This window comes from Bombus bifarius, unplaced genomic scaffold, assembly GCF_011952205.1.
Source record: "Bombus bifarius isolate JDL3187 unplaced genomic scaffold, Bbif_JDL3187 scf7180000008008, whole genome shotgun sequence".
Lineage (NCBI taxonomy): Eukaryota > Metazoa > Arthropoda > Insecta > Hymenoptera > Apidae > Bombus > Bombus bifarius.
This window is the reverse complement of record NW_022884386.1, coordinates 4,735,339-4,761,021: the sequence shown is the minus strand read 5'-3', so window position 1 is coordinate 4,761,021 and position 25,683 is coordinate 4,735,339. Positions and strand designations below refer to the sequence as shown.

Genomic DNA, 25,683 nt, shown 5'->3' with positions numbered 1-25,683 from the left:
ACGTCGTACCTGGATTACCGCCGAGTCCATTTCTGCTCTAACCTTCTTTCCTGCACACCCCTTGCAGACGTTGAATACCGGAATCGAAGTCTTTTCCAACGATCCGCCAATAGCATTTACTTTGTCGCCACGGCCGTTTCATTTTTAACGCATCCACATTGTAAAGCTTGTAAACCACGGAACATCTATATGTATAATTCGACTGAGTTTTGATAACGCGCAGGTAACTGTGATTTAAAATTCAACGAATGAAATCCATGGTGTTTTCTACTGATCCTACGCGATGTACGCTATATACAGAAACGCAGATTTCGAAATGGTGGCGAAGTACGAACGTGCTTGGCTTGCGATATAAGAGAAATAAGGTTGCCGCGAGGGTTATACGCATCGACCAACTGTCGCCGGACGGGCGGTAAGAGACGCGTGGGAGAGGCGCTACTAAAATCAAAGATTTCGCATTTTTCCTTTTTATTGCCGGCTTAAAAGTCAATTTTTTCTGTAACCGCGCGAGAGAACGGGGCGCGGAATTCTAGATGTCCGCATAAAGGGCGATACGCCGGAAATGCTAAAGAACCTTGGAAAACGAGGATCACGAAGGGTGGCTGCTTTCCAACGAACACAATAGATCCTCACAGGATCCACGAGGGACTCGAAAATCGTTTTGTCAGGATACCGCGACGCCTTGATATTCTCGTCAGGTGCCGTGAACATCGCTCTCAGAGTGTTATACGTACTTCGTATCGACCGCGGTATGACGAGCCTGTTTCCGCGATTTGTCTTCCAAGAATGAAACGCTCTTGTCCTTATTATTTAATTCCGTTATCTACCTCGCGTTTTTATTCCATTCACATCGTAAAATACGATTGTTGGCATTTCTAAACTATTGCGACGAATTTTAAGATTTGTCCACTGCGTGATCTTCGTGTATTTCAATTTTCTCTCGGTTCGCGCGTTTATGGCTGTCGGGACGAGAAGAACGAAAAATTGTTACACCGCAAAACAAAAGAGAGCGTGATCAAAGACAGATAAAAGATATTATCGTTCAGACATAGAAAATAGAACAGATTGTTCTACAATCGATTAAATTCCTTTATAATCTCGTCTTGACAAACACGATTAAAATTCCAAATAACTCGCAAAAAGAAAATTTGTTACATATATATACAAATTATTAACCATAGACGTCGCGATTATGCCGTATTTATGCATTCACGTTCCAACATATTGTAATATCCGTACGTTGTTTCCATTCGATTGTCGCTGAAAGCTCAAAGCCTGGAGATGACGGGAAGTCATCGTTCAGACGCGTAAACTTCTCGTAGGTGTAAACGTAGGGGGTGTATCTTAGTATCGTAACTCAGTGGTGAATAATAAAAGCATTTTTTTTTTGAGGGGGGAGGGACAGTACATTGTGTACATACGGGCATTGCGTATTCAACGGATGTGCTGTCCCGTGCTGGGATCCTGTTTGAGTTTTATGTCGGGATTTCTGTCGAGTGGTTTATACCGGCGCTTATGTAAATGCAGACGTGATTTTTTTCAGCACCTCCCCGGGCCACTTGCACGAATATGCAGAGCATTTGCAGCATTCGAAACGAGCCTGGCCGGCAATCGTAACGCCAGTAATGGCCAACAAATGTATATGTATTTTTAAGTTGCCTCGGGCTAAATATTTTCGAGCTCGATGATGTCATCCGAGGTTATGCTATTAAATTCCGTGGAAATGGCGACAGAGTTAGCAACGATCTTTACTTTGCATTCAGTCGAAGAAACGTAGAGCGGTTTCCGATACGTAACGCGATCGATAGCAGGCAGGATGATTTAGCGTCATCAAAAATGAATTGAGATAGCATCTGTTCGCGTCCGTAACTGACATCGCGAACGGTGATCACCCTTCGATTTTCCATTCTTTTAATTCCGCGATTCCGAACGGTCGAGAGGAGAGAAGACAGGGAAACAGGCGGAAGAACGCGTGGGGTAGAGCAGAGGGTTACGGGAGGGAAAGAAAATAGCGAGAGAAGCGAAGAGCGATCGGAACATCTAGCATGGACCGCCATAAAAAGCAATGCTCCACCGTAACGGGGTACGATAAGTGCCATGGTGCGAAGTAAAATCGATCCCGGGGGCAGCTTCGAATCGTGCGCCATAAAAAGGGAACATTAGAGCGAGATGATGATGGTAAGCTACAGAAAGGAAGAAGGATGGAAGCAACGAGATCGTAGCGTAATGGTGTTGTGATTTTCTGACTAGATACGCGTTACACGTCTGTGCAATGTTAAACGCTTCGAGCATTAGTGACGTTAAATGGCGTCGGAACGTTCTCGTTCGCGGTAATGTCATTTCGAGGCAACGTCGTGTTCGGAAAAGAAGTTCAGTTTCATACAGCTTTCTTTCATAGAGCTTTAGAAATAGAAGCCAAGCGTTTCGAAATTTTTTTCCTGATATCTATCAACGCATAGGAAAACTAGAAAACGAGATGATTGCGAAGGGGTTGTCTTGCAAACAGTTAACCGTTCCCCGCGTTTCGACTTTAACGTTGCTAAGTCGAGAGGAAGCTCCCGAGATTCGTCGGCAAACAGAGCGAGTTGTCGAAGCAGTAGGATGAGAAACCCCAAAAGGCAACACTTCGGCGGTAGTCAAGACCTGAGACTAGGAGGTGGGAGGTGGTGCAACGTTGGCGAGAAGGTGGTTGCAGAGAATAAATTTTGTACTTGATCGCGGAATCCCTACGCGGCAGAGAAGAGCCAGAGAAAGGGTCTACATTCTTGGTAGTTGCCAGTGCTCCTACTCAATTTGCATCAAACTATGGAGAGACAACCATCCCCGCCTCCAAACGTCCCACCCCAGCGGCTTCTCGCAGAGCTACCGTTCTAGCACCTGATGGAGCTGTACACTCCACCTCCCCTCCCTCTTCGACGTTCTACAGTCGAGACTAACGCGTTTAGCAGAGACTCGAACCCCTAATCAGATCTTCCGCCGACACCAGGGTTTCTAAGGTGCTGCTAAGTGTGAAGTTAATGGAGTCAAGACGCTGTTCCTTCGCGTCGAGACGTTCTCCCGATATGACGTTAGGTAGTCTTGTCTGTTTAAGAAACAGTAAGAATTCCTGCCACCATCGTAACTAGTTTTATCAAAATATCGTTGGGATTTCTATTATGGTGCCGAAAGGTAAAATAATAACTAGATATAACAATAACTAGATGTAATAATAATTTTCATGTACAATACAACTTAAAAAGAGATTAAGAGTATGGTTCAAAAGTCACAGACACGCGTCTCTTTCTCTATTCTATACTCTGTTCTTTCATTCGCCAGTACTCGTATTTTTAGCACTCGAAACTCGCTCTTTTCATTTCTTTTGATTTCTAGAACACCTTAAATTTATACAGGCAAAAATTGACGATTCATCGGATCCTTCGGGTTATTTCCCGCGATGCCACCTCATATCTGACCGCTTTATTTCGATAATGGCTGCTTACCTAGTGCGTTCTCCTGTTAATTAATTCAGACTGTCGGGGTATCAGGGAACTGTGACGCGCTAATTCGATCAGAAGTGAATTCGCTCGGTTCGGTAGCGAGGGCTGGTCGCTGTGGCGCTTGGGGGAAGTGCGCTGCCTTTGCTTCCAAGACAGATTTACCCCCGTAGACAGTTGACGTCGCTATCTAAATGTCGCTGCAGAGACGCGTCGGAATGCCACTCGATAATACACAACGCGACGTCTCGAATCCGCGACTCATTGTCCGACCGTACGGTGCACGTTGACATGGAAATGTTCACGGGCCCTACGTCATGTCACGCATCCCATCGACGTCGAACCGATGGGCTCAAGACTTCGAATACAGCGGACGATTTTTTTTTTTTTTTTTTTTAATTAGTAGGATGAATGTCGTAACGCGTTATCGAACGAAGAAAAATACTGGTAGTTAATTTTAAAGAATGAAATTAATGAAATTTTCTAATGAAATTTTCTAGTGAAATTTTCTACTGAAATTTTCTGGTGAAATTTTCCAAAACGAATATAGAAATCCACCAATGTAGGGTTCATTTGATATTCCGTTTGGGTATTCAGCTATAAAGTACGCGAAGGGAGCATTCGTCTTTCTATTAATTTCTATGCGGCGTGAAATTACGCGCCGCCGACCCTAAGCTATATTAATAACCTAGATTACGAAGGAAATTAAGACAACGATGGGTCGTTGATACCTTTAGGAACGCGGCTTTGTTGCTTCGAAGGGGTTGAATCGGCTGGATGAAACTGCGATATTTCTATGCGACACGTTCACTGTCCCTTCGTCATCGTTTGAACGCCTTATAAAGCCTCTGTCTTATCGAACAATTGCTACGTATCGCTCTTTACTTTACGGGAAAGAATCACCGCGATTTTTCGTCTCCCACTTCTCCAACTCTTTAGTTTCTTGTATATATCGTTCTATCGTTCTTTCTCGCCGATATTGTTCGCTGTTATGCTAATGCAAATCGTATTAATATGTAACGAGCCCCGACGAAAGAGAGATAGAGGGAAAAAAAGAACGCATTATCGTAAATATGCGGAGCCGAAAGCGGTTGGCGGCTGTTGAAGTTGAATCGGGTCCGCGTATCACAAATCGATCGGCTTGGTCGCCCTCGTGGTTGGAGAAAAAAGTTCCAAGGCAAAACGCAATCACATCAAAGATTATTTCCGCCAATAAAACGGAAGTCGAGTTTTGGTCGGAAGCGGAAGAAGAGAGGGAGACTGTACGAATGGTTCTCGGTCGCGGAACTAGACGAGGGCAAGTTCCATACTAAGAAAACGGGAGGGGGAACACGAGAAACAGAGAGAAAGAGAGAAAGATCGACGGGGTAAAGATAGAACTGAAGAGGGAAGGGTGGCAGCGAGAGGTTAGACCGACAAGCACGGCAATAAATCTACCGTTCGCCTGAAGCAGGTACTTATCAGTTCTCTAGGATCATCCGCGACACCGGTGACTGCGAGAAAAGCCTGGCGGGCTCTCATCTCTGGAAATTGACATCGAGTTCCAAGCAAGCTCGTCAATCTTCGACCATGTTCGTCGATCGCGTCGCCGTCTTTCTAGATCCTGTTGCGACGTCCCTTCGATGAGAGAAGATAGACCATCCGAATCGAAGGAAACGTTTCGGCGTTTCCAACGTTTTCCATCGTTTCGTACAGGACGAGCGGTTGAAAGGCGCAGGAATCGCGGTTTTGATTCGACGCGCGATTATCTCCGTTTCACGGAAGCGTATTGGCTGGATATGGCAGCATAACGGTATGGATAGTCGGCACACGATCGATGCCCATTTCGGAAGGCTAAGCTTCCACTCTGCATAATTGCCAGTTAACGGCAACGAACTATAATGCGCTGGCATGAACCCACACACGCGTCCAACGCACGCATGTAAACTCCGCTTTGGACAGACATCGTCCTCTCCCCTGCGGCTCGCAGGCATCGATTTTTCCTTTTTTTTTTCCTTGTTTGTTTTCCAACGGCGGCCGAACAAAACGCGATGGTCCTTCAGCCCGCTGGAAATTGACAAAACAGTTTTTGGCAGAGCCAGGCGAGAACTTAATTGGTGAATATAACGAGGGAATCTGCCAATTATGGCAGCGGCCCATAGTCGATCGATCTGCTCGGAAGCACGTACTCGTGCTCATCGATGAGCATCGTCGAGAAGTACGCTACCGTACTCCATAATTCCAGATAAACTCCGGCTAATTTGAATTGGCCAATGGGAAGCAGCCGCATTCGAGAGACCGCGTATACCGGAAGTGGATGTCCGAGGTCCGCTAAGTCACTTTGGTTTACGAGCTGACGTGCCACTAAGGGGAACCGGGTTAAACATGACTTACGCTGCTACCTAAGTTTCCTATCATGAAGTAGCCCGTAGCAGCCTAGTACAAGCTTGATCTTTCAACTCCGAAATCTTCCATGTACCGATATCGAATATCGAAGTTATCCAGCAGCTATAGCAGTAGAACCGTAAGTGTAACCGGCGGGCATTGTCGAGGTTTTGTTTCGGTTCCGTTCATCGTCATTTCACGAGCCAGCTTCGGGCAAGTTGGTCCACGGTCTGGACTATCGACGAGTATCACGGTCGAGACGAATCGATCTACGTGTACGACCTTTCTTCGCGATCTCGGATAATTCATATCGATAACGAGACAAAGACTGTGACGATTTTGTATTTGAATATTTTACTTTTGTTCAGAAACGTTGATAAGTTTGAAAATTTCACGGAGCGCCGAGCGAACGATTTATGTTTTTCATCAAACGTACAGGAACGCGCCAACGAAACGCGTAAAAGTAAGCGTGCGGGACGTTTAAAAAGCGCTGATTCAATTTTACACTCGAAAAGAGAGCGGCATTGCCCTCGACGCATAGTTGTGCATTGTGGATGACAGGGATACCAGCGATGGTGTTGACGTTCCTGTAATTTGGCTGGAAAATATCCAAATCGTTCGCGTAATTCTATCGAAAACTGTAGATTGTTTCGATGTTAATTCTGTCGTTAAAATCAATTTCAAAGCAGTCCGTGCGAGTCATTTACTCGAAGCGATACGGTGTAACGGAAATGGGTGATGAAAGCCAACGTTCCGCCAAACGTTCGATCGTTTCGCGGCGTTAGTTTTTTCTTTGTTTTAGTTTTGTTTAACTTTTGTTGTTCTTTCTCGTCTTGTTATATGCGCCAGCGTGAAATCTGCGTCGCATTATACGAATCGAGCGTATTCCGGAGTGGATTTAATAAATTGCACCCCACGGGAGAATAATGCGACCCTCTTCGTGCAAGGGTTATGAACGTAAACCCCAAAATTAAGCTCACAATTAAAGAGATCCATGGAGTCGATTTAAGTGGCTGAAACTCGTTGGATGATTTAGATTTCTTGTTTATTCTTGTAAGGTTGATCGGGTCTTCTTCAACAGTGTCTTTTCAATGAAAACCATGCTAAAATAGTTGGAAATATAGACAAACTTTTTACATATAGCTGGAATACCTATGGTGGCTGAGAAGCAGAGGGTCTTGGAATTAGAAGGTAAGATGCTTCGAAGGTTTAATCAACAAATTGGTCCCCTAGGAGTTCTCCTGCGTAGGACCGTGAACACGCATAATTCAAAGTTGCAAAGGCCATGGTTTAATTACCAAATCTTGTCCGGAGTTAGGTGCAAGGAACCAAGCTGCAAACTTCTTGGCTCGAGTTAATATGTGCGTAAACCGTGGTTTATTATCATACAGAGAAACTGTATGGCCAATCGTGAGTATTGTCGGGACTTGTACGTGTTAATTTCCTTAATACGATCGCTTATTTTTGAAAAACACGGGATGAGCTCCTTATCCGATAACTTACAGGTCTGACTAACAGCCTTATCTCGCTTAGGGCAGCTTGTTTGACTTCTAACAGTACCTCCTTCTGACCGGTAGCTCTTGATAACTGAATATCCTGAATATCCTAGAGGGGAGAAACAGTAAGAGAGGAAGAGATAGAGTTCTGGTAGCGGGCTTAGCTAGCCTAATCCTTTCTGTGGGTCGGCTTTGCATTAAGCAAAGTCCATCAACTTGGCGTAAAGCTGCAGGAGTTTCAAAGACTATATATAGCGATGCATTAATACAGTATTATCTAATAATTGGTGAAAATTTCATCCCGACTCGAACTTTGCGAGCGAACATCGTTCGGCTATTCTCTCTTTGATCGATTCTCGTCCGATGGTGAAAGTAATAGCAACCGTTTCGTATTTCGTGCAGTTTTTTTTTTCGTTCTCTCCGATTGAAGTTCGTTGAACCGTTCGAAATGAAAGGAGGAAAGAAGAGAGTTAAGTTAATTCTTAGGAGCGAAGTAACGGCCATATTTCTCAATAAACAATAAATCAGCTAGGACGCCGAGTAAGGTATAACGCCCTCTCTTATAGATCGAGTTTTCCTCTTTCCTCTTTTCCGTGACACATGTCTTTACTCGCTTTTGCCCTTGGTCTTTCATTCCCTTCTGTCGTCCTTCGACTCTCGTTCGTTTGTCTCTTTCCGTCGCCTTTCGAGTCTCCAAGCCCCATTAATCTATGGTTATCTACGGCGTGCGCCGGATAAGTGCGTCGGAATGAGCCATTTCACCCTTGGGAGTTCGAATCCATCCTGTACCCTCGAACAGAAGCCCATCCGTAGACTGGCCCCTGGGCATCCTCTTTTACCCTTGTGATGAGCTGTGCAAAACTTTCTCTTTAACGAGATCATAATGACAGTGCCAACTATACGAAACAAAAACGTTCTGTGCCTGTACAATATATGTGGAATCGGAATATTGACGATCGTCCGACTACTATCGTCACATTATCGTCGAAGAAATGTTTTAGAAGATTGTACAGGATCGATCATCCGAACAGGTCAAGACGAATAACCAAATTATTCACCCTCTACTTCCTATACTACTTCGTAAAAAGGAACATAATGTTTGGAAAACTGAAGCGGACCAGTTGCTTCTCCATCACGTTTAGCTGTTTCCTCTTTAACACGTTGAATTTATTCTCGATGCGAACAAACCATCATATTCGCTACAGGAATACCGAAGATTCTTATGCATTAATGGAAAATTTGAGGATGCAAAAATGCACATAATACGCAAAAGTACATAAAATATTCGAGATATAGTATTCCTTATAGATACTCCGAAAACATTTGCAGTCGTTGTCAGAATACACATTCGTGTAACTGAAGTAGTACGTTTTAAGTCGAGTATTAATTTCTTCGCATAAACGAAGTGCGAATAAACAAGTTTCTACTGTATTTTGTTGAAGTTTTTGCAGCGATGTAATCTTCTATCTGTAGCGATGTAAGCAAGGGAAACGTAGGGGATCGAGGGCTGATCAAATTGTATTACGTCAGCAGGTTGCCATCGGCGAATTCTTAAACCTAGCTGTAACAACCGCAGCTCCTTTCCAGCGGTGAATAATGTTGCTAGGTTATCTTTTCACCTTCGAGTCTCATAAGTAAAGCGGAAAAGCAGCCTCCCCTGGCTGTCGGTAGATCCGACCTAACGAACTAAAGAACAACTTTACTTTGCACGCGAACCCCTGGTCTTCTTTCTCTCTCGTCCTGTCGCCGCCAGGTCCTCGACGTAGAGCTTGCCCTTATCGCCGGGAAAGTTAAGTGGAAGAAAATGCGTCTTCTAAAAACAGGGAGACGGCGAGTAAAGTTGAAATTGATGCACTGGACGGGACCCTGAACCCATGAGGTTTACGTGTCGCAAGCTGCTCCCAGCACCACCTTCTTCCTCTCGAAAGTTGCGTCGATGGACGCCCATCTATTATCGTAATCTAGCTTTCTGTGACGTGTCTATAAAGATCTTTTCTTATCGATTCGATAGCGATATGTCGATTTACCTTGATTTTATAAAACGGTCGTAAAGGTTTGTGAAAGGTATCGATATTCGATGAAAGATACTTTCGTATTAAGACGCGATGTAATTAGTAAGGTTCGAAAGTATCATGGAAATTTCAGGAATGTTATTTCCTTTACGACTGTCGAGACGAAGCAAACGAACAGACTGTTGGGGACGGCGCGAGTTATACGCTCGCTTAGCTATAGGCAGTGTTATTGCAACCGTATAGCAACCGAATAGTCTAGGTTTCCGAACTGACGTTGGACGTGACAAGTGATATTATACCGAGTCGTCTAACTCCGTTGCAGCCCACTAGATACGGGGTGTCTGACACAGACGCTCGGTAACTCAGAAACCAATGTGTCACAGAGAAACGGGGCTTCAGATTGCGCCTTAGTTTCATTGTGACCTGCCCGAGACAGTCGACGCCGCGTTGTTTCACCCCTGTTGGCTTATCGGTCCATAATGAGCAACCGTACAGACCGTTTAAACAAAACTACCGATTCCTGAATCTTCGATTCTGCTAAACGCGTGCAAACGTACAACAACACGTTTTTTCCATCTGTGAATAATAGCTGGACATTGGGTGGTTGCGATGCGCGATCGTGACGAAGCATCGAGAATACGGATTATAAATCGCGGATGTTGATGGGAAAGGCATCGTTCGATAAATTGGCATTTTATTATCGCTAATAACCACCCCAAATTATTGTCTAGCGATATTTACGCCGAGGCTAACCTCCAGCGCCGCACGTTCGACCGCGTCGTGCACAGGTACACGCACACATATGCGCAGTGTGTGCCATTCGCACATCGAACGTGTCCGCGTAGAGGTACACGCGCTTTTCGTGATCGTATTTTCACCATTATTTACGCGTCGCGTGCATACGGTTTTCGCTTCTACGCGGGCTTACGAATGTTTATCGGCAAAAATTAACGGGCAATTTGTACCGGGCGCATTGTCGCCGGTAATTATTATTTTATCGACGGTCACGCGCGAGAGCGCGGCCGATCTCCCGCGCTCTCATTATTTATTGGCTCTCGTATTCGATTCACCAACGGCACACCCGCTTCCATCCACCACCGCTTTTCGAAGAATTTGCTTAGCGGACAAACGTAAATTCGCCCGATATTATCACATGCTGGCTATTAAAGCGTTCGTCGCATAGTTCCACGAACTAATTTGCAATTGAAGTTTCCTATTAAGGGGTAGACCGCGTTTCTGTGATTACACAAGCCGTCTAACATTACGTTGCACACGTCGAGTTTGTCAACCGACAAAGCATTCGAGTCTGACGCAAACATCAGCTCGATTCGTAACCCCATCTACATGTACACGCGCCTTTCTCCCCTCCATTTTCCCATACCGATCGTTGGCTAATGTCGGTGCGCTTTCCCGTTATTTTCCCAAGGACCGAGTCCGATTACAAAGTCGAACATGTTTCGCATCGTTTCGCTTCGGTAATATCGTGCAGAGGCGTACAGCGCGACCATCGACGCGCAGTTTTCCCTAATTGGCTCGGCTCATGCCGAGTCATGCACAGGGGAAAAAGAATTACATTTCGCGGCACGCCGCGCGTTGTTTATAAACGTGCAGGCACACCGCTGCATGAAAACAAATGTTTGTAAAACACGAGGCTCGACCATGAACGATGGACGTCTGGTTTTGCTACTATCGCACGCATAAGCTGCGAACCACTCCGGTGGTTTACAGCATGACGCATCGGAAGGAATTTCGTAACAGGATTCGCAACAGGCGCAACGCAACGACTACGGACGAATAGGCGGCGCGTACACACGAAGAGTCGCGTTTCACGCGTCTGGCATCGCGGATGCACTCGATTATATTTCGATTATGGTTATAGTAAATCTAAGCTGGGGGTAGATAGCCCGAGGGAAATCGCATTAATTTCTATAACGACATTCACCGCGGTGCGGCAATTTCGGTATCGTTTTATCGGCGGCCACGTAACGCAAATACGCGCGTATCTGTGTGACCGCCAGTGTGTATATAATATGAAGCGTATATAGGTGTGCTGGGATCTTTGCGCGTGTACAACCGCGTATCTACCGTTCGCCTCAGCTAATTTCGTGTTTGCTCGATTAATTTCCCGCGTTTAACGGAATTTGATGTTTCGTTAATTATTCTGTCGTGCGCGCTTCATACCGCACGCACGCCCCGACACGCATGCAGCTCTCGCCCCCGGTGATCGTTCACTACTTTTGCATGCAGCCATATCTGCCGCCTATCGTATCGCTGCTGGAGAACGCCGCGATCCGCTAATATCACCGTCCGAATTGACAGCTGGTGCGAATGTAATTTATGCGTATTGTTTTTCCCCCGTTTGTTTGTTTTTTTCTAACAGAACGATATAAATGTCAGTTTTCGTTCTACACCCACTATTTCATATTTAAAATATCACCGAAAATTTGTGAGAAATAAAACACCAGGCTGATGGAAGTAAAAAGTGCCATTGATCGAGACATCGGAAAACTGTACAAAATCGCACGTTCGTCTTTTATTCGAGTTCGTCCTCGACGAAAATCTTCGATTAGTTCACTTTCTACGTTCCCTGTTTGGGGATACGCGCGATGTTTCGTCCTCGGCTGAAATCACGCAGAAATCGATCAGGCGACAATGCGTGCGATAAAATATTAAAATAAAAGCAGAAAGCGCGAGGCATCGTTAAGGCGGTAAGCTCGCATTACTCGAGGCGAACTAATCGCAACTTGTCAGAGTGATATAGGGCATGTGTATACCTTATACGGGAAGAGTTTAATGCCCCGTTTAAGCCATGCGAGGCTTAGCTACGTCCATTTTCTAACAAGGCCCCTAAACCAGAGATTAAGTCATCACTTTGCATGAGAGCGCTTCAAAAATCCAAGGCTTACGTCTAGACACCGATACGGGCGCAAGCGTCGTTAGCAACTGCGAATTAATTACGACGCTAAGAGCAATATCTCTGTCTCGTTCATTTTTCCCTACAAAGGATCTTTTTCGTCCTTCGTATTATCCACTTTTATCGATGGAAAAATCGTTCGAATTTCATTGGAGAAACTAAAACTTCTTGCGAATATCATCCTGCATATCGCAATTCTCTGATACGTACAAAAAGCTAATATGAATGTTTCGTTTATTCGACTTGGTGCAAAGGTATTACTCATTTCTCTATTTAAGTCGACACGAATCTAACAAAAAGCAAAGATTCAGCGTGGCGTCGCATACGCGGGCCAAGTTTGCAACATTGCGTAGCCCATTATACATACACACAGATCTCTCGTTTGCTCGACTGTCGGGGGTTGAAAGGGTGCGCGGGGGTTTGTAATGGGTGACGGTGTGGCCGCGGGTACACGTTGGCGTGTGTGTATGCATTTACGTGCTACGTTGCCAATGATTTATGTATACCGCTAATTACCAGCATGCACTGCACTGTTTTATCCGGCGATCATAGTTTTATTAGGCCAACCTGTGCATTGCGGTATTGTCAGCGCCAAAAGCACCGCCGGCGAACAATCCGTACCGGCTGCGTGAAATGTGCCACGTTCACGGACTGCGCGATCGATTAACGTTTCGCATAAAGATTCCCGGTTATCGAGTACCGCTGATATTGACGAATTTTGTTTGCTAAAAGAATTCTTCGCTAGCGGAATTATTCGAGTTAGCTTGAATAAGAGTAAGGATTCTAAGGATGGTTCTTTTCTATCTCCATTTTAATTCTTGTTGTATACATATCGATTTCACTCGTATAACGTATTTCTCCTTTTTTTTACTTACTTGAGAGCCAAAATACTGTTAGTCTTCCTCGGACTTGTCTTTTTTCTTCGTTTAGTCGGATCATCGTGATCTTTTATTTGATATCTTTGGTTCAGCCACGCGCCTTTTACCGAACCTGTTGCCATTTCACCGCAATGTTCAATTTGTATCGGTTATCGCGTTCAATTAAACTCAGAGAATTTTTGGCTCCGATTACCGTGCATAGCTTGAGTGTACGTGCGCTGCGTCGTGGTGGCATCCATGTAACACAAAGGTATACACGCGTAGTCGTAAAATTGTCATGACGGACGATCGTGTTGGTATCACGGCGTTCCCTATCAACCGCGGTCCATATCGTCCGTTTAACTCGATGCACGACCAAACAACGTTTCCAAGAAAGAAAATTATACCTCTGCGTAATAGCTTCATTTTTGACTGACTGCTGAATTTTCTTTCCATCTCTGTGTTCGCGTTCCTTTTGACCCACGAAACAACGAAACGCATGAATAATGATACACATTTTGATGGCACGGAAACAAATACCAGCTCGTTACGGTGGAAGCGCGCAGCTCCGGATTTCCCACGGCGCGACCATCGTTCTGCCAGAGAATCCGTTGATCGTTGAAGTAATTCGATCCCGCGTGTCACGCGTTTCATTTATAATCGCGCTGGAACGTCTATTACCACGAGTTTGTGTATCGTGTGTGATAGAGAGCGTAGGAGTGGGGCAGAGTATTGCACGTCCGTAGTGTTCAACTACACAGGGCTGCTTTCGGCTGAAGGCAGTTTCGGCGAAGGGGATGAAACGGGTTGCCAAAAGGGGGTGGAACACGAGGAGGAGGAAGAGTAGGAGGAAGAGTAGGAGGAGGAGGAGTAGTGACAAGGGGTTGGAAAAGGGGGAGAGATGCGGGGGGGGGGGTCTATCGCTGCCGCTACCGGAGCTGGCAATGCGAGTCTAGGTTATCCGGTGACAAAGCTGGTTCGGTTCGTGCAACGAGGCCCTCGGTACGTCGGATTATCACCATTGAAAATGGTGCAACTGAAACCCCACTGTTCGGATGCAGCGGCGCTTGAACGCGATACGGCAAGCTTTGCATCGAAAACCGGAAGCAAATTCCTTGTCTGCCGCGCATTTATTGGCGATCACAAAAGTCCAACCGGTGTTGTTTTTCCCGTTATCGAAATTTCTCTTCCGATCGATGCCTTTGGTGTACGGTTACCAATGTCCCCGTCGATCTATGAGATTTTTCAGCATCGTTTACGGGGGGTGGTCACAGAGGGGCGACCCGGAAAGATTTCCCCCCATTGGACGCGGTTACGTTTTTGTCACGGACGATTAACGTAGAATAGATAGAAACAGCGGGTTTCTGGGATTCTTCCAGGCCACTAAAGTCGGATGGTCGGCGAACGAGGTAAGGCGAACCACCCTCCGGGGGGTTGTAGCTAAATTGGTGGCAGTATATTACCGGTCAGACTCCCGCATTTAATTTGAATATAATCGTGAAAGGAGATCTCAGGAGCTCGAGGGCACTTCGCGACGCAGAACTGCGTGACGGTGACCGGAAGTGCTCCCGGGACACCGGAAACAAAATGGCCGCTCCCTTCTACGCGACTTGCCTCTTTCCACTCTGCACGACCTTCCTACCCACCTACCATCTACCTACCTACCTACCTACCTACGCCTCTCTTTGCAACCCTCCTAAAGAGCGTGAATTCGTAACGGCAGAGTTAACTTTGCATTGTGCGGCTTCGCGGTCGTCTCGCTCGAACATCGAAACGTTCGTCGCTCTTGGCGTATACGCGCCCACGATAAGGTAGCTGCCGTTTGCCAGAGATACAGTCCTAACGAAATATTATGATATATCATTTCTATCGTTTACTTCTCGCGCCGTTTTCTACGGTGCGCCAGAGATTATCCGGAAACGTTTCTATTAATGGCGGACGTCATGACTTGCCAGGCGTTTCGTACACCGTGGAAGTTTAATGATTTTCGAGTAATTACGAGGCCAGGCGATGACTCGCGTGGGAATGCAGCAGAGCAGCGTGTTCGATAAGCGCCACGGAACAATAACAATTATACCAGCCTGACTCGTAATGCCTAAATACAATATAAGCACGAACAATGGGCTTTGCGAGGGAGAAGCCGCTCGACAATACCTGCCGTGCTTTCATAGACAAAAGGCGAGCTCGAAGTTCCGTCGGTTGGATCGCAAGTCGAAAAAGCTATGTCTACCATTGGCGACGTTTAAACAGCTCCAATTGTCGTTTATCTATCTACCGTTGTAATCCGTGTAAGAAATTCATTTATCTCGATATACGGCGTATATAATGTAATAATCGTTGTTATTAACGAGACAAGATATCGTAAGTTGTGAAAACATGCAGTGATCGAGCAACATCCTTTTTAAGTTAATATAAAGATACAGTAGCGTTTTATCAGTCTCGAGTAGGTAGAAGGGACGATCGAGTTGTTTCGCGGCACACCTACATTTCACGACAATTGTATCGGTTACTTTTATTGATACCGTTAACTCGTCGGAACATACCTGTTAATGGATAAACGGAGTACTTTTATCCGGCCGTACATCTCGGTAGAGGAAAGCACGTGAGTGAAAGCGAGCGATCGAGTGAGAGAACAGAAGAAAGGGAGACCAACCCCCGCGAGTTTACGATGTACGACTCAGCTTAGGAGCGTATGATTAAACAACTCAGGTGTTTTATGCTCGGCTCGTAGAGATCGCGTGACCCAACGGCCACATCCGTTTCCGCTTTACCTACGGTCAACCGCTTCGACCCCTAACCAATGGTTCGCCTTAAGGGTTGCACGTTACCTTCGACCACGAAAGAAAGTATACTTTCGACGTATCTTTAAGCAGTAATCGGCTTTGCTCGATAGTCACGTGCTACCGTAGGAGCACGCCGAGCTGCTAACCTTTGCCCATGCGGCACCATACCTCATACCTATTTTTCTTTTCTTCTTTTCATTTTTATTCTCGGCATCGCGATCGCGATAGGAGTCGCTTACATGGTAAAAAATTCTATTTTTAATAGTGGATTATATTTTAAATTCAACAGTGAACATGTAACTCGTTCGAGCAGAAACGGCCACTCGACTAATTCCCGGCGACGATGGCGCAAACATTCTCTACTCACGTGTACCTTGTTTGTATCCGAATCGAGACGCACGATACGTTGATATCGGTGAAACAGGAGCCCGTTAGTAGAAAACGGAAGCATTCGTAGGGAGAAAGGTCAAAGAAATGCCGTAGTCTGACATTAGGTGGACGAAATGCCGCGTCAACACCCTTTAAACCTCTCGACCTAGCCGAACGAGTACGAACCTAATCCTCCCTCTTATTATTTTCAAAGCTTTTGCACGATCGATGGCTGCTCGTTAATTTCGGGGATACCGTTTGCCGTCGAATATTCCAGGAATAATTCCTGCAGGAAAATTAATTAATTTGCTAATTTCAGATTATCGGAACGCGGTTACGCAACGAACGTTTCTCGCGAACAGCGGATATTTGGCTCGCGCGCCCTCGGGATTCGTTAGTTTTCCGGGGAATTAGTCAGCATGATTTGCATCTGACGTGCACCTCCAGGCACCTACACGTCGCTCGCATAGTTCGCAACTCTCCCGACTTTCCAGTCGGATCTCCTCTCTTGCTAGATGTCTCAACACACCTACCGTGCCGTCCTCACGTCAATTATGCCCGTCACAGAAATTTCACCGGACTTCTTCGTTACACGTAGAACGCGAATTCATTTTTCAGAAATTTTAATTTTCACGTAAACGAGGATACGCCTGTTTCTGTCGAGAATTAAAGCTGTTTTCGTCGGAAATTAAAAACTGTTGTTCGATATCGCCAAGTATACTTTTGAAGATTCGTCTGAACGATAAATATCTCGTTGCTCAAAATCGATGGTAATAAAGAAGAGAAAGTATGCGAATAAGAACGGTGTAATTAATCTGACTTTATTGCTCAGTCCGGTGAGAAAGCACGACAGTTACTCACGGCTTTTCGATTCTTGCGCCGATTATCTTCATCCGCCGGATTCACCGAGGTGTTTCGATTTAAACACAGACTCGAACGAGCTTCGGGCTTAACTTGGTTGTTGTGAATAAGTAAGCGAAGTGTTGCGAAGTGCTGCAGAAGTTTTGCCAAGCCCCCAGGCACACGGCCGGGTTGGCTCGAATTAAATTGTTATACGGATGAGCTGCCACGACGAATACTTCCCAGAAGCCAGTGACTTTCCCACCACCCTTGGGTGTGAATGTTTAATCACAGCCTCCCGTTATATTTAATAACATAATATCGCTAGCAAGCCTAAGACTATATCCGGTTCTCCAACAACTCCTTAACGAGATTCCATACAATTCACTTTTCCAAAGTTTCTATTTTTCTTTCGTACGATTTTCCTCTGCTCGAATTATTATCTTAGACCGTGTTATATCTCGAAACATTCGAGTATCGCGCACCGCTGTTCTAAGAGATCGTCAAGCACCTCACCTGTAATTACATTGTTGACACGCAAAACACTCCAAGTGATAAACGTTCGTTCTCGCCCTCATCACCATCTCGAAGGCTGGAATGGTTTTATTGCAGGCCGCACAGTGACCAGTGTGTCCAAAGAGTCTGCGCAAATCGAAAAACAAAACTTTATTATTATAAGAAACCCGACGAGGCAAAGGTTTTGTAATAATTTCCCGCTTTATTTTCTTCTTTCACGATATTATGCTATTCGACAGGCCAAAATGTGTTGTCATGGCATTGGGGTAGATAGACTTTTAGTTGAGGAGGAGCAATAAGCTTACGACCACCAGGAATATGCCATCTTCAAATATTGGGCTATTAATAAAGGCCACGGAGGTTCGACAGCGAACGCTCTTTGCAGACGCGCCACCTGCGCGTGTTCCCTCGGGACTTTGTAATCTCAACACGGTTTATTTGCCCTCGCCTGTTTATATGGGACGTGGATGTATTCAATAAGGGAAACTCATCTGTAAAATTCGATTTGTTGCTTCCGTTCGCCACGTCGAGGTCTGTCCGCACGTTAGCTTAACATCGCCTTTTCCACTTTGCTCTTTATTGACGTCACCGTGCACCACGACACAATGAGATATGAAACGTCAACGTGCCCAGACCAGAATAGAATTATAATATTACAAACTCGCGATTCTTTCACGGGTATATACGTTGTGATGCGTTTCGAGAAATGGCAGCTAGACAAATTGCTTACTTTAGATAATCCTTCTTGCACAATATGAGATTAGACTTTATAAAAAGCGACGGGCCAGCTTCCACGAGTCTGCAGTTGCAGCTGTTACACTTCAAGCAGTCTTCGTGCCAGAACATGTCCAATACCTTCAGAAGATACCTGCAATTTGAAAAATTTAGTTTATCGTTAATTAATCGTTATTTTGAAACGTTAAAGGAGTAAGACAAAAATTGCTCGTAAGTTCAAATAAACGTATCAAGTTGAATAAAACCTGGTAGAAAATGTAGTTTTTCGTTTTCTATTAGTAAACGACTATCGTCTGATATTTTCCAGAATTATATCTCAACTACTCTTTCGATTCAAATTTTTCAATTCCTTTCGTCGCTTATCGCGTTATTCTTACGTTTTATAATATTGCGCGTATTTGACATATGGTCGTATAGATAGTACAGATGGCATTCGCTCGAGTTTGCTTTAGACATACAAAGACGATAGTTGTCTATGGAATGGCCTCACCTTTCTGTGATCACCTCTCCACAGCCACCACATTCTCGTTGCACTGCCCCGTTCTTGCTCGGCTCGCTTTTGGTCACATCCATTGTTAATTAATTTTCAGATGTCACTCGGATTTCCTGCAACATAACAATATCTCTATTGATCACCTCAACTCTGAACAAGCGAACTAATATGAGAACGATAATTATTATATACGTAATCGATCAATTAATTTTGCCCTGTATTACCACTCGATTAGCCAACACGGCAAATCATCGTTTAACAGAAGCAAATGACTAATCGCGTTTGCGTGCTTTTAACAAGTTTCAACGGCATCTGGCACTAGGACGTCGGCTTGTCTATGAGCAATTAGAGTTACAGGTTGAGAATTTAACGGCGCGGTTAGTGCCATCTGTGTCCATCGTGGTGTGCGTAGCCGGGTCTTTCTCTGCCCGTCCTCGTGGTCGCCTCTTTCTCGCGCGATGCGGTCAGAGTTTAGAATCGAATTAGTTTGACCCTCTCTTCTCTTCACTTATTGCACGTTTAAGCGGCACCGGTTCTGAAACAACCACCGGCTTGTCGGGTAACGGCTGTGCGAGCTTCCCGATAAACATTAATTGTTTTCGCCGGAAGACGTATGTATTAATCCACCCCTATGTATGCCGTTTAAACGAAATTTCGGGGTTTAACGTTTATTTAATCGGCAGCGTTTGCCTTCTCCCGTTCTATTTTATTTCACCGGTCGTTCACGGTTATTGAAACGCGAAAATATCGTCCGTTTTCAGGATAGTAAGGTTTAGATATAGAGTGCAAATATGTCTGATTGAAGTATAGCCTGCAGTATTTGATTTATCATTTGTTTTTCGTACTTTGTTATATCATACGATGGAAAATACAATTTTTGGGGGAAAACGGCAAGTTCCAGTTTCGAGGCAAGAATGTTTGAAACGGTTTCGGTTGAACGACATCCCTCCACGTAGATCCTGGAATATTATATTAAACGGAGTATCGTACTTCCCTTGGACGTGATATTTCTAAGAAACAGTTGATCTACTTAGTTAGTTGTACTTTCTGCTAATTTGTTCACACGGATAGTTCAAGATTTAACATATTCTAGAAGAGTAATCGATAGTTAATTTTGTATGTGATTTCTGGATGTACCTTTGGGAAAGGTGTAGCAACATCGGATATTTATACTAACCAAACACAATGTGCATGCATCTCGGATTAGTTGGAACGCCTCCATAACTTTTCACAAAGTGCTTTCACAACGGACTTAAATTCTGTCTACGTCCGCGGGGACGTTCGATCTTAACCACCCTGTATATTTACGAGTACCCGGTGGATGCTATGAGCAAAGTTTGTGCGGTTTCAATATGTCCTCTCCCTCTAGCCTGGACACAATATTACAGGGACGTTAATATCTTCTATGCGGTTCAGACTGCGAAGCAAATATTAATACCGTGCCTTTGATACGTTAATTAATAAAGACGGAAATATTTGAAACTCATACGTTTAGAACGATATTATGACTCGATCTTTGCCAGCGTTGCTACACTTTACTCTACAATTTTTCACAACAAAATATTATTTATGGAATTAATTCAATTTCTAAACTATATCTTTTCAAAACTATTTGTTTGGAAACTAAAGGAAACCTCAAATTCGATGGATACGTCGAAGCGAGTTAATTAATTATGTTGAATTCATTGCGTGCTAGCCAGGTTATCGATACATCGAATATGATCTAAATAATGGTACAATTATTATGCGTAACTTTATACCCCTATAAGGGAGGTGATTAATAGAACAACTAACTAGCCAGGTAAATTATGCAAACTATTAAATGCGAATGCGCCCAAAGTTGCCCACATAATAATTGGGTAACGATCGAATGCTCCATACATTGAATTTATGTCGTACGTTAATATATTTTATTGTTATTATTGGTTGATTAAAGTCGTCGTTAATACGTCCATCGCGAAAAGTATGAGAGCGGCGTACGTATTATTGGTTGCACACGTACAGAATTCTATACGTCGAATATCGATCACACGTATATTTGTAATTTTAAAACACCATTGTCCTTCGTTTCATATTCCAGCACGTTCGAGGAAACGAGCGTTTCTTGGATACGGAGAAGCATGTGAATACCGTCCAGTGACTGGAACTTGTTTTCCTTTGAGATTCGAAAACGCGAACGCTTATTCTACATGCACGTATAACGCTTATTCTACAAAAGTATTTTCGAGCTAGGCCTGGAATTTCACCACAGAAATTCCTGCGGAAGCCAACCTGAATGCCAGCGACGACCTGGAAAACCTTTGCCGACTGCATGCGGTCGGTCAATTTCCACTTTGTTCCACAATTTTCGTAGTTTACAATCGCGGTCGTTGCCGGCCGTCCGAAAACGCCTTGTCCGCCGGCAAAGAATAGAAACGCATGACTAAACCATCGTTGCGATAGATAGAAACATCGTCTGAAAGCGTTGCGCCGTTTAATTAGCAATTTAGATGGCAACTTTATCGCGGATGCGGTCGCAATTGTGCTTGTAACATTAACGTCAGTTATTCAGCAATATCGCGCCGCTAGCTTTTCGTGCTTCGCGTGGCTTTAATTACTCGGTAGAAGTTACTATCGTCGGGAAGCGAACGGAGCACAGTGGTAACGGTTCGTTGGAACGTAACCGTGAAGGGTCCATAACGAGAGCTTTCCCTTCGAAAGCGGCTCGCATCGCTGGCGATCTGTTCATCAGGTACGTGATCAGATCATCCACGGACGCTGCTCCTCAAAGCGACGATAATTCGATTATCTCGTACATGTTCGACAACCGCCAACATGTCCTCCAATTGGTAGATCTTCTTAGTTAACCATCTTCCTGAATGTAATTAAATTAGTTCCGTGTAATCTGTGTTCAGCCGATCGAGCCTCCATTTTTTCCTAGCTACGTCGAGTGACTTTGAACTTCCAACGATATCATTCTCCATATTTATCTCTTCGTTACGTTTCACTTATCATCTTCAAATGGGATGAATCTTATTCGTCACCAGTGTCATATCGCACGATATATCTCGTTATGAAATATTTTTACAAGAAACAAGGATATAACTATGTACAGGACGATGGTAACAAAGACGCAAGAAGATTTCCTTGAAACGAAAACCGTGGAAAGGAGGTCTCTGTTTATCGACGTAACTGGGCAGTCTCGATGCAGTTCTCAAGGCTCCGCCCTCGCAGCATCCGTGACACTCCCAGAGTACCACCCCTGCAACCTCCTCGACGGAAAAACAAAATTTTCCGCGTTTCCTTCACGCGCTTGTAAACACCGTGATATACCTAGGAAAAAGCCGCGTCATATTCTCGCGCGAGATGCCTTTTCGCCGGTGTTTTCGTCGACCTGAGAGAACAGAGGCTCGGCTGGAAATTTTTCCAACCGGCTTTCGCCCGGCACGAACGCTTTTGTCTTTAATAATGCTTCTGCGGAAGCGTTATCTTTTACTTTTAGGACGAGAGTACGGGCATCCGGCGAGTCGGTCCATTAATTAGGCGGGCCACATTAAGCCGAGCATTAATATACTCCGCTGGCTGTTTTGTTTTATCCCGCAGGAAGGACGTAACCACCCCTGGAGGTTGAAGGGGGTGGCCAGGCAAAGGCAAGTGGGGGAATTATTTCGACGGCGGCAGCCTGCTAATCCGACCTGCCATGCTACCGCCTTATCCCTAGAGACTGTTTAAATTCTGTAAATCGTCCTGAATATCCCCCTCATCCCGCCTCTTCAACGGACACGGGGAACTGTTACTTGTTTCCGGAAATTTAAAGGAGTCTTGCTAATAAAGACACGCGAGACTTAGCTTTCCACGTGATATCGCTGGCACCTTGAGATTTTACGACTCCAGTTCGTACCTCTTCCTCGCTGTATTTTAGCTTCAAGCGTCGTCCGATGGAAAATTATTATGATATTCTAACGTATAACTCCGTTCGAAAGTCTTTACGACAGTTATTGTATTTCCTCTAAGCTGCAAGAGGTTGAGTAACTGCTAAAAGATTACATAACTTGATATTCCTGAATATTCGTTAACAACGAGGATAGAAAATGGCCATGCCATGTAAAGTTTATAATCTACGTCAAATAAGAAAGCGTTATTAATGACGAAACGTGTCTCGACACTCTTCAGCTGGCGTTTAAGTCCCGTTCATCGTTGAGATGTTACTCGAGATGACACAGGGGCAAGGAAGATATTTCCCTCGTTCGTTGATCATGAGAAGCTATACGTGTTCTTACTGGTAGATGTGATACTTTCGACAAATACGGTGTCTGGAAAAAGTATTTGCGTATTTTCTAATGATGCGTTCTTTTTTTTTATCAGATTCTACATTTTCTTTAAATATCTAATTTTTGTAGTTACACGTGTTACTAACGATAAGTGATACGATATTTGATATACTTCCGCCTATCGAATTAGTACAATACGTAGATGCTATGTAACAAATACAAAATGTTTCGACGATCGTATTTCTACGAGAAATAACCCAAGCATTTCTTCCAGGCGTCTTTTTCGGATCGACGAACGGTATACCTTGGGGTAGAAAAATTTGAAGTCGGTCGTCGTTTCGCAAGTTCTTACTTTTATATTATACAATGCGTTAGGAAATCGGATTACGCGTACGTTTAGGTCAACACACGCGGAGGTGGCCAGGAAGGGAGGAGTGGACCGTAACGATGTAATTTAACGGGCCAAAGGAATATTTCCTACGGAATAAATCTCGCGTAACAGCGCCAGTGAAATCCTCGTTTACCCGGCATTCAGCCCTTGCTAATGGGGGTAATTTAAGGGATGTTTTAAGCGGGCCGTGGCACACGTGAGTCGCACAAAAAGTTCACGTATTACGACCGTGGCTGCGCCGTAATCACGCATTAGCATTCCGAACGGTCGATGTCGACCGAAAACACGCTGGCTGAGAACGTCGTTTAAACTCTTCCTCCGTTTCGGTCCAACGACCGACGAAAAACACTCCACGGTCACGTGAAATCGTCCAAACTGCCTGCGATTTAATAAAACGAAACAAAGAACTAGCCACGTTGTTTCTTCTGTCACTTTACCGTCCATAAGTTTCAAAATGCACAATCCTGGCAAAATATCTAACGCAAAATTCGTCTTTTCTACTTTGCCGATGAAAACTGACGGTACCGAGAATCCTTCGAGCGCAATGGAAAAAAAGAAAACGTTAGCCAGCCTCTAAGCAGTCATCGTTCCGGATAATTTTCGTCCAAGAGCCGTTTAAGGATAACGGAAACGACGGAACGGACAAACGGTCTGTTTAACAAGTTCTTTCGCGCCGATAAACGCGGCCGCCGTGTCTCCACTCTTTTTCTCTTCATATTTGCCGTCCCCTTCTGGCCAGACCGCGGTTAATGAAATTCTAGTCAGGTCGCGGCATTCTTTCGTCAGGTGGCAATGCCATCTACCGCCTCCTTCCCTGTCGCATCGCGTTGTCAGGCCTCTGTGTTTCTTTCTTTCCTCTCTTCTTCTGTCTTCTTCGCTTGTACTCCTTCCTGTCTTTTTTTTTTTCTAACCCATCCGTCCACCTTTCTCTCTCTCTCTCTCTCTCTCTTGCTATCTCTCCATCTCCAACCACCGCCCGCCGCGCACCTCTGTTCCTCTTCTACGGCACGAGAGAGGGTGGCCACAGTCTTCTGGAGTGTAGAGAGCAGGGGTAACGGGGTTTGCGTACGTCGTGACGCGGAGGGTTGGTGGCTGAAATGGGGTGGTGTGCAGTCAGATTACGCTAAGCTATGCCCGTACGTGCTCGCATGGAAGTTCCACCCCTCACCGGGTTTGCCACCCCGCTTGGGAAAATGTATTTATTGTTGTTTGTCCAGCGTTCTGTATATGGCCACCAACGGAGTGAGAGAGAGAGAGAGAGCAGCTCTCTCTAGAGAGGGAGGGAGGGAGAGAGAGAGAGAGAGAGAGGATAGCTGGGAGTAGAGAGTGGCGTGCAGGGTGTAGGTGTGCAGGAAAGGGGAGGGTGGAGGGCAGAGAATCGCCCGAGGTTGAAGTTGAAAAAAAAATTGCCCGGGGACGACCGCTAGGATGCCGAGCATAAATTTAAGCGGAGCTCGCACCTCTCCGCCCACCCTCGCGGATCCCACCCATCCTTCTTCCCGTTTTTTTTTCTTCTTTTGGATTTCAATTCCGACCCGTCCGCTTAAATACATCGGGATTATGCCGCGCGGATACGTATTTCAGTCAAACGGAGAAAATCCTCGTCATCAAGACTCCAAGTGAATTTTTTCCCCGCCTTCTTTTCTCTTTATTCCAGCGGAGGTCACGGTTCGTCTGACGGATACACGCGAGATATTTTTCTAGATATTTTTAAGCAGTATGTGTTCTCATGTATTGTAAAGTTCGCCGATGAAGGGTAGTTCTTATACATATAGAGATACGTTAAGCCTTAACGCGTAGACTGTTTCGGATTAGACAAAGGAGGGCATCGAAATGCAAGAGTGTCGAAAAGCGATGGAAAAGAAAGAGAGGAAGAGGAAAGAAGCAAGCCCCTTACGTTCAATCGTGGGGATACTATAGACATTAATTAATTTCGAACGTGATTAGTTTATTTAATCGTTATAAATCTCTAATTACGAAATAATGTTCGTACGGAAGAACAAACACGAATTAAACCGCAGCGCAATCTATTATGGAATTTTTAGAATCGCAATATTCACGGAGTATTATATATAAGAGCGGATTGTTGAAAATGAATCGTTTGCCGTACCGAAATTTTCGTTTCGAAGGCATTTTCTGCTATTCCACGAATCCGTGGAATTCCGACAGTGAATTCAGCTTTCGAGGTCC

At 44.8% G+C, this 25,683-nt stretch overlaps 1 protein-coding gene across 1 annotated transcript in view; it reads right to left on the bottom strand.

Annotated features, from left to right (window-relative positions):
* LOC117206616 (LIM domain only protein 3-like) overlaps positions 1 to 25,683 on the bottom strand; it is a 70,714-nt gene that overhangs the window by 10,335 nt on the left and 34,696 nt on the right. The window contains exons 2-4 of the mRNA XM_033446112.1: positions 18,850 to 18,965; positions 18,355 to 18,492; positions 17,625 to 17,750 (exon numbers count right to left, since the gene is read on the bottom strand). Coding sequence (XP_033302003.1) covers positions 17,625 to 17,750; positions 18,355 to 18,492; positions 18,850 to 18,932 — 347 coding nt within the window. The 5' untranslated portion in view covers positions 18,933 to 18,965. The remainder of the gene's footprint in view (positions 1 to 17,624; positions 17,751 to 18,354; positions 18,493 to 18,849; positions 18,966 to 25,683) is intronic.